At 44.2% G+C, this 13,199-nt stretch overlaps 1 protein-coding gene across 1 annotated transcript in view; it reads left to right on the top strand.

Annotated features, from left to right (window-relative positions):
* The window catches only part of LOC139539417 (netrin receptor DCC-like), a 622,169-nt gene that overhangs the window by 461,209 nt on the left and 147,761 nt on the right, over positions 1 to 13,199 (top strand). Inside the window, exons 13-15 of the mRNA XM_071342360.1 lie at positions 3,481 to 3,622; positions 7,504 to 7,614; positions 10,321 to 10,515. Coding sequence (XP_071198461.1) covers positions 3,481 to 3,622; positions 7,504 to 7,614; positions 10,321 to 10,515 — 448 coding nt within the window. The remainder of the gene's footprint in view (positions 1 to 3,480; positions 3,623 to 7,503; positions 7,615 to 10,320; positions 10,516 to 13,199) is intronic.

Raw genomic sequence — 13,199 nt, 5'->3', positions numbered from 1 at the left:
CAGATCAATGTGGAGCTATATGCAGGGAGTACCAGTACCAGATCAATATGGAGCTATAAACAGGAAGTACCAGTACCAGATCAATATAGAACTATATACAGGGAGTACCAGTACCAGATCAATATGGAGCTATAAACAGGAAGTACCAGTACCAGATCAATGTGGAGCTATATACAGGAAGTACCAGATCAATATGGAGCTATAAACAGGAAGTACCAGTACCAGATCAATATGAAGCTATATACAGGGAGTACCAGATCAATGTGGAGCTATATACAGGAAGTACCAGATCAATGTGGAGCTATATACAGGAAGTACCAGATCAATGTAGAGCTATATACAGGGAGTACCAGATCAATGTGGTGCTATATACAGGAAGTACCCGATCAATGTGGAGCTATATACAGGAAGTACCAGATCAATATGGAGCTATATACAGGGAGTACCAGTACCAGATCAATGTGGAGCTATATACAGGAAGTACCAGATCAATGTGGAGCTATATACAGGGAGTACCAGTACCAGATCAATGTGGAGCTATATACAGGAAGTACCAGATCAATGTGGAGCTATATACAGGGAGTACCAGTACCAGATCAATGTGGAGCTATATACAGGAAGTACCAGATCAATGTGGAGCTATATACAGGAAGTACCAGATCAATGTGGAGCTATATACAGGAAGTACCAGATCAATGTGGAGCTATATGCAGGGAGTACCAGATCAATGTGGAGCTATATACAGGAAGTACCAGATCAATGTGGAGCTATATACAGGGAGTACCAGTACCAGATCAATGTGCAGAGGTAAGATGTATTTGAGATAGATATGTACATGAAGGCAGGTTAAAGTGACTAGACATCAGGATATATAATAATAAGGTATTTGAGGTAGATGTAGTGCATTCGGAAAATATTCAGACCCCTTGACTTTTTCCACATTTTGTTACTTTATAGCCTTATTCTAAAATTGATTAAAAAAAACATTTTCCTCATCAACCTACACACAATACTCCATAATGACAAAGCAAAAACAGGTTTTTAGAATTTTTTGCAAATGTATAAAATATATTTTTTTATCTAAATATTCACAACAATACACACACATCTAAAATGAAATTAATGGAATTAAGAAATACACTACTATCTATACAGTGCATTTGGAAAGTATTCAGACTCCTTGACTTTTTCCACATTTTGTAAAAATAATTTCTCATCAATCTCCACACAATACCCCATAATGACATCACAATACCCCATAATGACATCACAATACCCCATAATGACATCACAATACCCCATAATGACATCACAATACCCCATAATGACATCACAATACCCCATAATGACATCACAATACCCCATAATGACATCACAATACCCCATAATGACAAAGCGAAAACAGGTTTTTAGAAAATGTTGCAAATGTTTTCAACATTTTAAAACAGAAATACCTTATTTACACAAGTATTCAGACCCTTTATTATGAGGCTTGAAATTGAGCTCAGGTGCATCCTGTTTCCATTGATCATCCTTGGGATGTTTGTACAACTTGATTGGAGTCCACCTGTGGTAAATTCAATTGATTGGGCATGATTTGGAAATGCACACACCTGTCTATATAAGGTTCCACAGTTGACATTGCATGTCAGAGCAAAAACCCAGCCATGAGGTCGAAGGAATTGTCTGTAGAGCTCCGAGACAGGATTGTGTCGAGGCACAGATCTGGGGAAGGGTAACAAAACATGTCTAGGTCACCAAGAACACAGTGGCCTCCATCAGTCTTAAATGGAAGACGTTTGAAACCATCAAGACTCTTCCTAGAGCTGGCCGCCCGGCCAAACTGAGCAATCGGGGGAGAAGGGCCTTGGTCAGGGAGGTGACCAAGAACCCGATGGTCACTCTGACAGAGCTCCAGAGTTCCTCTGTGGAGATGGGAGAACCTTCCAGAAAGACAACCATCTCTGCAGCACTCCACCAATCAGGCCTTTATGGTAGAGTGTCCAGACGGAAGCCACTCCTCAGTAAAAGGCACATGACAGACCACTTGGAGTTTTACAAAAGGCACCAAAAGGAATCTAAGACCATGAGAAACAAGATTCTGTGGTCTGATGAAAACAAGATTGAACTCTTTGGCCTGAATGCCAAGCGTCACATCTGGAGGAAACCTGGCACCATCCCTACGGTGAAGCATGGTGGTGGCAGCATCATGCTGTGGGGATGTTATTCAGCGGCAGGGACTGGGAGACTAGTCAGGATCAAGGGAAAGATGAACGGAGCAAAGTACAAAGAGATCCTTGATGAAAACCTGCTCAGGACCTCAGACTGGGGCGAAGGTTCACCTTCCGACAGGATAACGACCCTAAGCACACAGCCCAGACAACGCAGTAGTAGCTTCGGGACAAGTCTCTGAATGTCCTTGAGTGGCCCAGCCAGAGCCCAAACTTGAAACCGATCAAACATCTCTGGAGAGACCAGAAAATCGTTGTAAAGCAACGCTCCCCATCCAACCTGACAGAACTTGAGAGGATCTGCAGAGAAGAATGTGAGAAACTTCCCAAATACAGGTGTGCCAATCTTGTAGCATCATACCCAAGAAGACTCAAGGCTGTAATCGCTGCCAAAGGTGCTTCAACAAAGTACTGAGTAAAGAGTCTGAATACTTATGTGTTTGTGATATTTACGTTTTTTATTTTTAATACATTTGCAGAAATGTCTAAAAACCTGTTTTTGCTTTGTCATTATGGGCTATTGTGTATAGATTGATGGAGAGGGGAACAATTGAATACATTTTAGAATAAGGATCTAACGTAACACAATGTGGAAAAGTCATGAGGTTTGAGTACTTTCCAAATGCACTGTACATGTTAAATCAGGTAGTTTATACATTGAGTCTACAAAACATTAAGAACACCTGCTGTTTCCATGACATAGACTGACCAGGTGAAAGGTACAATCCCTTATTGATGTCACTTGTTAAATCTACTTCAATCATTGTACATGAAGGGGAGGAGACATGTTGAATAATTGTTTTTTAAGTGTGTTTGAACGGGGCATGGAAGTACAGTAGGTGCTAGACACCCCAGTGTTGTGTCAAGAACTGCAACGCTGCTGGGTTTTTCTCAACAGTTTCCCGTGTGTATCAAGAATGGTCCCCCACCCAAAGCAAATCCAGCCAAATTGACACAAAAGTGGGACGCATTGGAGTCAACATGGGCGAGCATCCCTGTGGAACGCTTTCGACACCTTGTAGAGTCTGTGCCCCGACGAATTGAATCTCTTTTGAGGGCAAAAGGGGGGTTGTGCAAATCAATATTAGGAAGGTGTTCCTAATGTTTTGTACACTCTGTGTAAATGTGTGAAATCTGGTGGTCATGCGTGGCTTTGTTGGTGGCTCTAGCAAAACAAGGTTCTAGGTTCAATTCCCACAGGAACCACATGTATATTGTCAACATGTGTCCTCCCCCCTGACTGTTTCAGAGCATCAAGCTGAGCTGGCAGCCCCCTCCCCCCAACAGCCAGAACGGGTTCATCACCGGCTACAAACTCCGGTACCGGAAGACCGGCCGACGAGGAGACCAGGAGGCCATCGAACCTAACAACTTCTGGTACCTGTTCACAGGTGAGTCTCCTGATTCTTGTTTACAGGTGAGTCTCCTGATTCTTGTTCACAGGTGAGTCTCCTGATTCTTGTTCACAGGTGAGTCTCCTGATTCTTGTTCACAGGTGAGTCTCCTGATTCTTGTTCACAGGTGAGTCTCCTGATTCTTGTTCACAGGTGAGTCTCCTGATTCTTGTTCACAGGTGAGTCTCTTGATTCTTGTTCACAGGTGAGTCTCCTGATTCTTGTTCACAGGTGAGTCTCCTGATTCTTGTTCACAGGTGAGTCTCCTGATTCTTGTTTACAGGTGAGACTTTTTGGTACAGTGCCTGGGGAAAGTATTCATTTCCCTTGACTTATTCCACATTTTGTTGTGTTGGACTGAATTCAAAATGGATTCATAATAACCATAATGACAAAGTGAAAACATGTTTTTTGACATTTTACATTTTTGCAAATGTATTTATAATTAAATATCTAATTTACATAAGTAGTCAATACATGTTAGAATCGCCTTTGGCAGCGATTACAGCTGTGAGTCTTTCTGGGTAAATCTCTAAGAGCTATTCATACCTGTGGCCTCATTTATCAATATTGCGTAGATACTATTCTAAAATACTACTTACGAACGAAATTTAGAATGTTTGTACGCATTAGAAAAAAGTGATTTATCAAACAATCCTATTATGCCTGTACAGATAGGAGATAAATAACAATAATAAATACCAATTGTTCTCAGCCTCAGTTGTCATGCACGACCTTGGCTGTTTGCATTTTGAAACAACCCTAATTAAAACCATATATGATCATCCATTTTAAAGCCTGTGTTGGAATATACAACGCCGTACCATGAAATAGCCGAGAAACGGCGCATCAGAAAAAAAAATATTACAAAAAATATAAACTTGTCTGAGACTGAAATAGAGGTTGAGTGCAATCAAAATGTTTTATTTGACTCAGTTGTGGTTTGACCATTAAAAGTAAAAACAACAACTACAAAGAGATGAACCAATTGGGACAATTCAAGTTGCTTTAACAGTGGAACAATTACCTCAAGTGAGTAGGCAACCACTCACCAATAAGCCATCCATCCTCAACAGCTCCCTCCTTGTAAGGGGGAGGGGGTATCGGCCAACATTGCTGTTCTGCAGAATGAACGAGTCGTGCGTTCCACCTGGCCACCACATTCATCAGCGTCTTTTGTGCGTCACATAACCCATCACCTGCACGTTAAGAGAGGAAGCTTTTTCTTGTTCACATAGTTGAGCTCGTTTAGGGATGGTGTTTCTATGGCGATGTGGGGGGCCATCTATTGCTCTGTTCGTAGGTTGCTTGGGAACTCATTGATGGGCAAAGAAACCCCTCTTGACTTCAACCTTGTTGTGTGATGGTGAATGGAAATGGTATGTTACAGGTTATTTTGCACTAAAGTAGTGCACTATATAGGGAATAGTTTATCATTCGGTACGTGGACGTGTTCTCTTAATGGGAGACTCTAATGAACAGAAGAAACAACAAATGGTTCAATTTCCAAGTCCGAGGCAGAGACAGAGGCAGAGACAGAGGCAGAGACAGAGACAGAGACAGAGGCAGAGGCAGAGACAGAGACAGAGGCAGAGGCAGAGGCAGAGACAGAGACAGAGACAGAGACAGGGGATATCTGGTCTCACCGGTGTTAAAGGGGGGGGGGGGTCTCCACAACACCACAACAGAGACAGGGGATATCTGGCCTCAGCGGTGTTAAAGGGGTGGGGGGGGGTTCACCACAACAGAGACAGGGGCTATCTGGCCTCAGCAGTGTTAAAGGGGGGGGGGTTCACCACAACAGAGACAGGGGATATCTGGCCTCAGCGGTGTTAAAGGGGGGGGGGGTTCACCACAACAGAGACAGGGGATATCTGGCCTCAGCGGTGTTAAAGGGGGGGGGGGTCTCCACAACACCACAACAGAGACAGGGGATATCTGGCCTCAGCGGTGTTAAAGGGGTGGGGGGGGGTTCACCACAACAGAGACAGGGGCTATCTGGCCTCAGCAGTGTTAAAGGGGGGGGGGTTCACCACAACAGAGACAGGGGATATCTGGCCTCAGCGGTGTTAAAGGGGGGGGGGTTCACCACAACACCACAACAGAGACAGGGGATATCTGGCCTCAGCGTTGTTAAAGGGGGGGGGGTTCACCACAACAGAGACAGGGGATATCTGGCCTCAGCGGTGTTAAAGGGGGGGGGGGTCTCCACAACACCACAACAGAGACAGGGGATATCTGGCCTCAGTGGTGTTAAAGGGGGGGGGTGGTTCTCCACAACACCACAACAGAGACAGGGGATATCTGGCCTCAGCGTTGTTAAAGGGGGGGGGGGGGGGTTCACCACAACAGAGACAGGGGCTATCTGGCCTCAGCGGTGTTAAAGGGGGGGGGGGGGGGTTCACCACAACAGAGACAGCTCGCTGTTTATTTTACAGGCATAGTGTATTATTTTAAATTGAATGCTGAGTTTGGATGAAAATGATATTCCTTTTCATTAGTTTGATGATGAATATCTCAGATGGGTCTCCGGTCCTCGAGGAAAGTCATTTCACACAGGCCAGCTTGTGTGCTGTTCTAATCCTTGGGTCTGTGTCCCAAATGTCAGCTGATTCCTGATCTAGTTCACTACTTTAGACCAGGGCTCAGGTCACAATTAGTGCACTATAATAACGAATAGGGGTTCCATTTAGGATGCAAACCATAACACTCTCCTCCTGGGCTTGTCAGGGCTGGCTGTCTGTCTGTCTGTCTGTCGGCAATAATAAGACCTGTTTTGTCTCCAAGTAGAAGATAGAGGGGATTTTATAATCATCTGAAGAGAATAGGGATGACGTCCCAAACTCACCTCTGAATCCGTCTGTAATTCAGTAAAGAATATTCAGCTTTTGAAAGACATGCTGCCACTAACAATGAGCACAGAGATGTTTTGGTGGCTTATGGGAGATTGAATGATATAACTGACTGAATGCTATAGCTACCAGATTGTTACGAACGATGAGGAAAATGGGTAAGGAGTCAGGCGCAGAGAGCAAAGGATACGGGGAAAAAAACACACTTTAATGTCCAACCAGAAAATACAACTGGTAACGTCAAAACATATGACGTAAAATCCACTTCACTACAGTACACACTGGCAATAATCCGGACAGTGGAAAAACCCCATCAAAACACGAAACACCTCATACAAAACAGAATGACAAACCCGCACAAACAGAAACGGGCTAAACGAACTTAAATAACACACCCTAACAACCAAACAATGAACAGGTGAAATCAATTAGTCAAAACCAAACGAAAAGGGAAAAAGGGATCGGTGGCAGCTAGTAGACCGGCGACGACGACCGCCGAGCGCCACCCGAACAGGAAAAGGAGCCACCTTCGGTAATGCTCGTTACACAGATAGCTGAATTAAAAATGTAAACCTTTAATTTAACTAGGCAAGTCAGTTAAGAACAAATTCTTATTTACAATGACGGCCAAGCAATAACCCGGACGACGCTGGGCCAATTGTGCTCCGCCCTATAAGGCTCCCGATCACGGGCGGTTGTGACACAGCTTGGGAATGAACCAAGGTCTGTAGTGACGCAATGCAGTGCCTTAGACCGCTGTGCCACACGGGAGGCCTAGAGATGTTAGGTTCAAATGAAAAGACATAAAGGGACAACGCCAAGCAATTGACCTGACGATGTACCTGTGGTGGTGAGACTAAAAAAAAAGAAAAGCCTGTTAAAGGAGGGGTTGAACCTCACAACTATTCAGGCTCTTGTTTGTGTGTGCTGTGATGGATGTTACCACTCAACCACCCAGACGCTGCACCGCTGTGTGTGTGTGTGTGTTTAACATCTCTCTCATGTTTCCCCTCTCTCTCTTCTCAGGCCTGGAGAAAGGCAGTCAGTACAGTTTCCAGGTAGCTGCCATGACAGCTAACGGCACGGGCCCAGCCAGCGAGTGGTTCACCGCCGAGACGCCAGAGAATGACCTTGACGGTAAGACACAAAAACACTTTATTTACACTTCAGTCTGTCTCTTCTCGTCTGCGTTCCAAATGACAACCTATGGGCCCTGGTCAAAAGTAGTGCACCATATAGGGAATAGGGTGCCATTTGGGATGCAGATCCTCCTCCTCCTCCTCCTCCTCCTCTTCCTCTTCCTCTCTATTCCCTGAGGGGGGGGGGGGGCGAGAGAGAGAGAGAGAGAGAAACAAAGAGAGAGGGGTGGGGAGAGAGAGATAAATAGAGAGAGGAGTGGTGAGAGAGAGGGAGCGAGAGGGGTGGGGAGAGAGAGAGAGGGGTGGGGAGAGAGAGATAAATAGAGAGAGGAGTGGTGAGAGAGAGGGAGCGAGAGGGGTGGGGAGAGAGAGAGAGGGGTGGGGAGAGAGAGAGAGGGGTGGGGAGAGAGAGAGAGTGAACAAGATTGAGAGAGAGATGGAGAGAGAATATGCATGAGAGACAGCGTTCACTGTAAGAATGACTTCCAGTTCTGTAGTTCCTGAGGCCGTGCTGGGTTGACTTCCAGTTCTGTAGTTCCTGAGGCCGTGCTGGGTTGACTTCCAGTTCTGTAGTTCCTGAGGCCGTGCTCGGTTGACTTCCAGTTCTGTAGTTCCTGAGGCCGTGCTGGGTTGACTTCCAGTTCTGTAGTTCCTGAGGCCGTGCTCGGTTGACTTCCAGTTCTGTAGTTCCTGAGGCCGTGCTGGGTTGACTTCCAGTTCTGTAGTTCCTGAGGCCGTGCTCGGTTGACTTCCAGTTCTGTAGTTCCTGAGGCCGTGCTGGGTTAACTTCCAGTTCTGTAGTTCCTGAGGCCGTGCTGGGTTAACTTCCAGTTCTGTAGTTCCTGAGGCGGTGCTGATGGATTTCCAGTCTGCCAGTCATTATGTTCTGTGTTAGCAGGCTGCCAGTCATTATGTTCAGAGTTAGCAGGCTGCCAGTCATTATGTTCTGTGTTAGCAGGCTGCCAGTCATTATGTTCAGAGTTAGCAGGCTGCCAGTCATTATGTTCTGTGTTAGCAGGCTGCCAGTCATGATGTTCAGAGTTAGCAGGCTGCCAGTCATTATGTTCTGTGTTAGCAGGCTGCCAGTCATTATGTTCTGTGTTAGCAGGCTGCCAGTCATTATGTTCAGAGTTAGCAGGCTGCCAGTCATTATGTTTACAGTTAGCAGGCTGCCAGTCATTATGTTCTGTGTTAGCAGGCTGCCAGTCATTATGTTCTGTGTTAGCAGGCTGCCAGGCTACCAGTCATTATGTTCAGAGTTAGCAGGCTGCCAGTCATGATGTTCAGAGTTAGCAGGCTGCCAGTCATTATGTTCTGTGTTAGTAGGCTGCCAGTCATTATGTTCAGAGTTAGCAGGCTGCCAGTCATTATGTTCTGTGTTAGCAGGCTGCCAGTCATTATGTTCAGAGTTAGCAGGCTGCCAGTCATTATGTTCAGAGTTACTAGGCTGCCAGTCATTATGTTCAGAGTTACTAGGCTGCCAGTCATTATGTTCAGAGTTAGCAGGCTGCCAGTCATTATGTTCTGAGTTAGCAGGCTGCCAGTCATTATGTTCAGAGTTAGCAGGCTGCTAGTCATAATGTTCAGAGTTAGCAGGCTGCCAGTCATTGTGTTCTGTGTTAGCAGGCTGCCAGGCTACCAGTCATTATGTTCAGAGTTAGCAGGCTGCTAGTCATAATGTTCAGAGTTAGCAGGCTGCCAGTCATTGTGTTCTGTGTTAGCAGGCTGCCAGGCTACCAGTCATTATGTTCAGAGTTAGCAGGCTGCTAGTCATAATGTTCAGAGTTAGCAGGCTGCCAGTCATTGTGTTCTGTGTTAGCAGGCTGCCAGGCTACCAGTCATTATGTTCAGAGTTAGCAGGCTGCTAGTCATTATGTTCAGAGTTAGCAGGCTGCCAGTCATTATGTTCAGAGTTAGCAGGCTGCTAGTCATAATGTTCAGAGTTAGCAGGCTGCCAGTCATTGTGTTCTGTGTTAGCAGGCTGCCAGGCTACCAGTCATTATGTTCAGAGTTAGCAGGCTGCCAGGCTGCCAGTCATTGTGTTCTGTGTTAGCAGGCTGCCAGTCATTATGTTCAGAGTTGGTAGATGGATAGGTAAGCAGATTTTTTTTATTCGTTAGAGCCTGTAAGTAAGCATTTCACTGTAAGGTCTACCTACACCTGTTGTATTCGCCGCACGTGACAAATAACCTTTAATTTGATTTGATCAAAGCCCAAATCTTGAGACTGACCAAGACAGCAGGGAAGATTATAGGCATGACACTTGAATCCAGAGTCCCAGCTGATACCATCGGGGATGTGTTATAGGCTGCCTAGATGCAGGCTGAACAGATATAAACATTATTTTGTCCCCCTGTCAATAAAACTGCTAAACAGCAGGGAAGAGAGGCCTGGAACCAAAAGGGTTCTACCTGGAACCAAAAGGGTTCTAACCTGGGATCAAAAGGGTTCTACCTGGAACCAAAAGGGTTCTACCTGGGATCAAAAGGGTTCTACCTGGAACCAAAAGGGTTCTACCTGGAACCAAAAATTGTTCTACCTGGAACCTTCTAGGTTCTAGATATTGCCTTTTTTTCTTAGAGTGTGTGTCTGTCTGTCTGTCTGTCTGTCTGTCTGTGTGTGTCTTGGAGGTGTTGAGATAAAGCAGATCATTGGACAATAAAGTCATGTTGTCATTTTTCTTATTTTCTTATTGTCTTTTCAGAGAGCCAAGTCCCTAACCAGCCGAGTTCCCTCCACGTCCGACCACTGCCCAACAGCATCATCATGAGCTGGACTCCTCCCCTAAACCCCAACATCCTAGTACGGGGTTACATCATTGGCTACGGAGTAGGAAGTCCCTACGCTGAGACGGTCAGGGTGGACAGCAAGCAGAGATACTACGCCATAGAAAACCTGGGTGAGTTCTCTTCTACACTTTTGTTGAACCAGACTTAACATTGTATCTATCTGGTTACTACCACTGGATGCTGGACTTCCTGACAACACATCCACCATACTGACCCTCAACAGTGGGGCCCCTCAGGGGTGCGTGCTTAGTCCCCTGCTGTACTGGACGCACCATCATTGTTTTTGCCGACAACACAACTGTGGTAGGCTTAACAACCGGCGACGATGAGACAGCCTATCAGCCTCTCCCTCAGGGTCAGCAAGACAAAGGAGCTGATCGTGGACTACAGGAAACGGGGGGCTGAGGACGCCCCCATTTACGGTGTATTCGGAAAGTATTCAGACCCATTGACTTTTTCCACATTTTGATACTTTACAGCCTTATTCTAAAGTGGATTAATACAATCCTAATCAATTTACACACTATACCCCATAATGACAAAGCCATTTTGTCCAGTAGTTTGTAGTGGAATGACCACATGGTTCAAGAGGAAATAATCTCATTAACAACAATAGCATCTAATCAACTATTGCATCATTTTCTGCAAGTCTTCCAACTATTAACTTTTTTCACAACCAGTTTGGCATCAAAACATTGACAACAAAGACATATAGACAATAGTAAAATAACTAAAATAATGTTTAAAAAAATAAAAATAAAGGATATTTCATCATATTAAACACCAATGTTATCCAGTTAGTTAATGTTTCATATTTAGAATAATGTTTTACAGCTTTGTCCTTGTATTTTTTATTTTAATACCATCTTTGATGGTAGATAATTACAGACACCTGAAGTACCCAAAAGTGCCACTAGATGTCTTGTGATAAATTACACAAAATCCTTGAAAGTAAAAAAATAAAAAATAAAATGCTGGTAGTTTACCTCTAAACTTGCCCTTTACAACCCTAATCAGAACAACTGCTTGCCTCTCTTCTCCTGTGCTTATAGAATAACAGATTCAACATACTTGTTATGGCTTACAGTAGGTGTCTCCCCTCGGGGATTGGGGTCACGTCCAGGGTCTGACATTATCTACGACAACACTGTTGCAACTACGGTGAAATGCCTAGGGTTAAGTTCCTCAACATATTTTTCACTTCGTCGGCTCGAGGATTCCAACTGGCGACCTTTCGGGTTGGCTCTAACCACTAGGCTACCTGAGCATCACAATACAGTACAGCACACAACGGCTCTGGGTAAATGTGTCAACAACCCAGGGTCTGTCTGAGAAGTAATGGATGTCTGAGTAGTCTGAATAGATTTTGACTACTGCACATGCTCTGGAAGGGTAATCCATACACGTTATTACACGTGTACAATGGAGTACACGGATGTGCGTAAAACTTCTGGGAGACTAGCTGAGACGAGAATGTCATCACGGATCAGTTAGGATTTATTCACCACTCCTTAGAGAGTTATCTGACCTCTCTATGGTCCTATGACAGGACATGATGATTCTTTATGACTAGCCCATATCCAGAGTTTAAGATTTAGCCAAACAGCTGTTGGAGACAGGTTGTCTTGACATATGACATTTATACTGTAGCTGTAATGTCTGGCATGAAAAAGATTACACAAATCGGAACTCCGTGAGACTACCGTTGATGACACGACTGTAAGTCTTCAAGTCAGTGTTGACCTTCTCAGAGTCAGTGGTAGTGGACCAGAGGAGGCTTCTGATTGGAACAGCAGGACACAAATACAATAATCATAATTTACTAGTCTGGGAAGTAAAAGGGTTTTCTAATACAAGTGGTCATAGAGCTATGTCAAAGGAATTCTCACTGTTTGAGAAACACTGTTTGTTTGATTATTTTTCAATACTGGTCATGAATGTGAAATCATTTTATTGATTCCAAAGACAAGTTATTTTAGTCCTGTCCAACCAAATTCCTTGTATTCTGATAACTAATTAATTCTAATTTAATTAGAATTCATTATTTAACAGAAGCGTAATAATTAATCGCTTTGTGTAAATTTTGATTTACAAAAAAAAAAAGCACGACCAATTTGCATAAGGAAGGAGACGATAATAAATGATTTGATTATGCAGCTGAAGCACCCTTCTACAATTCGATTCCAGTTCCATAATCAATAATCAATAATCAATAGACATCAACAGCCTAGTCGGATCACACGACACAGAGAGCCTACTGTACCTACGATATATTATTTATCGTGTTATCATCTACACATGTGTTTGTCATATCTGGGAGGAAACATCAGAGCATGTGGTGTTAATTGACGTGTTGGTTTCCTGTCTCGCTAAACACACACAGCACACAGGTATACGCAGCACCAGCTAGAACAGTCAAACGTTCTTCAGAGAAGAAGATGCGTTCATACAAATGAAACTGAACAAGAAACAACACAATTCTGTTTTTTTTCTAACTCAGTAAACTTTGTTGGTAATTATCTCTCAAACATACTACTGCTCTCATTTTAACGATCTATCTTTTACAACTAACCAGCTCTGACAAATGGGCCGCTGCACCATCAATATTTAAAATGGTGTCCCACCAAAACAACCGCCTAGTCGGTTGCCATGGTTTCAATATTGAACGTCATGTGGTTAAAAAAAAAATAACCTTAAATCAAGAAGGAGGTACTTCGTGTCTGATGTTCCCATGGAGATTCAATTTGGACCGTGAAAGACAGGAGAACCCTCTGGATGGAAGATGGACCGATGG

Source organism: Salvelinus alpinus, chromosome 1 (genome assembly GCF_045679555.1).
Source record: "Salvelinus alpinus chromosome 1, SLU_Salpinus.1, whole genome shotgun sequence".
Classification (NCBI taxonomy): domain Eukaryota; kingdom Metazoa; phylum Chordata; class Actinopteri; order Salmoniformes; family Salmonidae; genus Salvelinus; species Salvelinus alpinus.
The sequence above is the reverse complement of the archived record's forward strand: the minus strand, read 5'-3'. Positions and strand labels throughout refer to the sequence as shown.